The 3,680-nt window shown below is 32.0% G+C and overlaps 1 protein-coding gene across 1 annotated transcript; it reads right to left on the bottom strand.

Moving 5' to 3' along the window:
- Positions 1–1,602: 1,602 nt before the first annotated feature.
- LOC21402410 (probable 2-oxoglutarate-dependent dioxygenase AOP1.2) lies at positions 1,603–3,231 on the bottom strand. Its single transcript, XM_024174709.1, has 3 exons — positions 3,074–3,231; positions 2,290–2,617; positions 1,603–1,854 (listed from the first exon to the last, which is right to left on the bottom strand). Exons 1-3 carry the CDS (start codon positions 3,229–3,231, stop codon positions 1,603–1,605), a joined length of 738 nt encoding a protein of 245 aa, XP_024030477.1.
- Positions 3,232–3,680: the final 449 nt, after the last annotated feature.

Genomic DNA, 3,680 nt, shown 5'->3' on the forward strand with positions numbered 1-3,680 from the left:
TCCCTTTTATTTAACGCATCATCATCTAATATTTACATTTAGATCATTTTATCTCTTTTTTCCTTCTTAAGATCCTAGTGACCAATTAATTATTTTCTCCTCTTTAATTTATTTTCTTTTTCCAAATAAAAGTTTATTTGGAGGAATTAAAGTTAATACGAATGGAGATGCTAATGACGCTCCTGGACTAGCAAAGGATTTTCTTTTTTTCTTTTGTTTTTTTGTTTTTTTTTTTGTTTTGTTTTTTTTTTTTTTTGTTTTTTTGTTTTTTTTGTTTTTTGGTTCATGAGGTTCTGCAAAGGATTTATGGAAACTTCTTGATTCCTTCATGCTTTTGAAGAAGAGTTAATGGGAATGGAACGGTGGTTGGATATGCGAAGCAGTTTCACTGCGATTTTTTTTTCTTGGGTTTGAATGTGATTCTATATAGCACCCAAAAATTTTGGGTTAAAACTATAACTTTTGTATGGGCTTTAATGTCATAAATTTTCAAACTGAATAAAACTTGAACTTCTTTAAGGGATCAAATTGGAACTTTGACCAATCTTTTGTTTGTTTGAAAGAAACAAAAAAAGTGTAGAACACAACAGAATGCGTCCTTAAAATATTCCTTAAATCATTGGAATCCATCTCATATTTTTATATAAAATAACTATCACAAAATTATTCTCTTCTATTAGTATCTAGAAAATAAAAAATAATAATTAAAAAAAAAACTCTTGGATGATCAAGCATTTCAATTATTTTAAATTTTTTCCTTTTTCCACTAGGTCAATTCTCTTTCCAATCTCTTAACTATGACTTTGTAAGTTCTACAAGTGAGATGACGAGAAAACCTATTCGGATGAATCCAGAAAAGATTTGAATAAAAATCACCACTAAAACTACATTTATAAAACAAAATAATTGACTGGAGTTCGAATCAAATTCAAACTTTATCCTTGCTTGGAATTCTAATAATACTTATTTATATACTCCTAATAATCCTTGTCAAAAAAAAAAAAAAAAAACAGTAACTTACTTAAAAATACAAAATTGTTACTTTCTTAAAATTAATTTGTGTCCCTAACCCAACATGTTGTTAGACAAATTTTGTGTATTTGTAAATAAAAAGAAACAAATATGGTATTCTGACTAAACACATGAAGTGTTTTGCATATTTGATCCTGTTGTAGTACCCAATTAATTTTGTCTTTGGGCACACATTGATAAATTAAATACATATAATACTTGTAAGTGCTCCGTGAACTCATTCCAAAAGATATTTTTCTAATTTCTAACCCAAAAACAAAACAAAAAAGAGAGAGACAAATTAAGAAAAAAAATAAAAATAAAAACGGCACAAAAATGAAAAATTAATGTAAACCAAAAAAGTTTTGAGGTCAAAACTACTAGTAGGATAGTATTGAGATACAAAGAAGGCAGCCATAAAATGTAGAAATTTCGTGCAACGCCGTTCATGACCATCGCGTTAATATTACATAAACAGAGAAACACAAGCACTAATACAGCTACCAGTAGTATACGAGATACAGAGTACGGTATAGAAATAGATTAAAAAACGTAGAACATTTGCGTCTTGTTGAAAAGACGTACGTCTGATCAATTATCTATACCACAGTAAGCTTTAATACGAGGTGCAGTACATTTCTTTGCTTCTTCAGAAATAAAGAAACGGAAGTATCCAAAATGATCAAAAGGTTTATATCTTAACGGATGGTCATCGTCGACTAGCTCTTTGGGAACATGCACCAACCCCTTGATAAATGTAAACAATCCAGTGCTGTGTCTAACTTTGTTCTCTTTCATAATCACGTGATGCTCACAAGCACGTACTCTGTCATTACTCCACGCCTAAAGAGAATAATCCAGATCTTTGTGTTCAATTTCTTTAATTAATCTTTATTTTCAAGTACATTTTGACAAATTAAGCATGATTTTTGTGTCTTACAACATGATCGTATAAGCGTAACTCAAATACTCATGATTAATTATGAAAAAATATTACTGTACCAATAAATTTGAAACTAAATCCATATTACTAAACTACCAATAATATTACTGTAATTTTCGTTTCTTAGGCTACTGAAATTCTCTATGAATCGTATGAAGAGAAAGGTAATAAAAGAAATAATGTTATAAGAAACCGATGGTACTGAGTACCACTCGCTAATAGAAAGCGAATCCTGCAACATAGAGTCTACAGGTGCGCCCGCATTCTATTAACAGTGGTGCTCAATACTGATAGTACTTTAAAGGATTCTTACTAAATCATCATGTGTGACGTACCGCAAGTGCATCTCCGGCGAAGACTATAAAAGATGAAGGCTCGGGTTTCACGTCAATCCATCGATGATCCTTCGTTTTTATTTGCAAACCATCAACGTGATGCTGGTGAAGTATTGTTATAAAACTACAGTCTGTATGGGAACCCAATCCAAGATTACTCATCTCATTCGCGAGGCGCGTTCTGTATTTGAACATGCGCAGCATGTAAAAGGTTGATTCCATCACGGTGTTGAACAGCCTCATGTTGACTCCATAGCTCTCAAAGACCATTCTTGTGACCATTTCAGCGAATTCTACTAGTCGCTTTGAGAAGGAATGCACAGCATCACTAATTCGCATAAATAAGAAACGTAAGTTAGAAGGAATAAAGTGAACACTTTCAAACAATTAATGCTTGTGTTATTTATTTTAAAACAATATCCTAACTAGATTGGTACCCCTAAAAAAAACCATATTCTATGACGGACGACCAAACATTCTGAAAAAGGAATACAAATACAAAGATCATGGAGAATAAACTTCGACAAGCCTAAAGGCCATGCATGGCAATTAAACAACAGCAGCACCCAAGAGAGATCCAAAAACCATTTAGAAATACACATAAATGATAATTGTGTCCTAATTTGTAAGCTTTTTTAAAAAGACAGTTATATATATATATATATATATATGCACTTATATATTTATTACAACAGCATAGAAAATTAACCAAATTAGATACTATAACCATACACGATCAGCAAAAAACTAGATTACAAACATATATAACGTCATATATATATACCTGAAAGTATCATTTCCTTGGGGCCACATAACGTTAGTAAACCGTTCAACTTGCTCAATAGTGTGTGGGCTATCGATTCCGATGGATTCATAGAGAGGAGCTGTGGGGCGTTGTGGAACATATCCTATGCTGGCAGGCCTGTCACCGGTTTTCCGCATTTTTGTTTCATCCGGAAGATCAAGTAAGTCTTTGGCTGCACCAAAAAATGAGTCGTGAAGTTCCAGAGGAAAGTTTTCGTAAACAGACACAGTGATTAACGCCTAAAAGTGATGTTCACAAGTGGTCAATTGTAGCACAGAAGGGCGGTCGTATCCACGGAAAGATAACAAAATAACAAGAATGACTAATAGAATAAGAGTGTTAGAGAAAAGTGAATTAAAAAAAAAAAAGAGAGTTTTGGGGATTTTTGTTGCAAATAAAATAAAAAGGAGAAAATCTGTATGAAGAAAACGGTAAGGTGTCGAGAATCCCTAATGCTTCGTTCACCAATTCAAGTTTTGATTCACAAAATAAAAGAATCGAATAAATTAAATCTCTATGTTGGCTCAGAAAATATTATTAGTACAAGTTATCCAAAATCGACAATATATCAATTTGACAATATTGC

Source organism: Morus notabilis, unplaced genomic scaffold (genome assembly GCF_000414095.1).
Source record: "Morus notabilis unplaced genomic scaffold, ASM41409v2 Scaffold151, whole genome shotgun sequence".
NCBI lineage: Eukaryota > Viridiplantae > Streptophyta > Magnoliopsida > Rosales > Moraceae > Morus > Morus notabilis.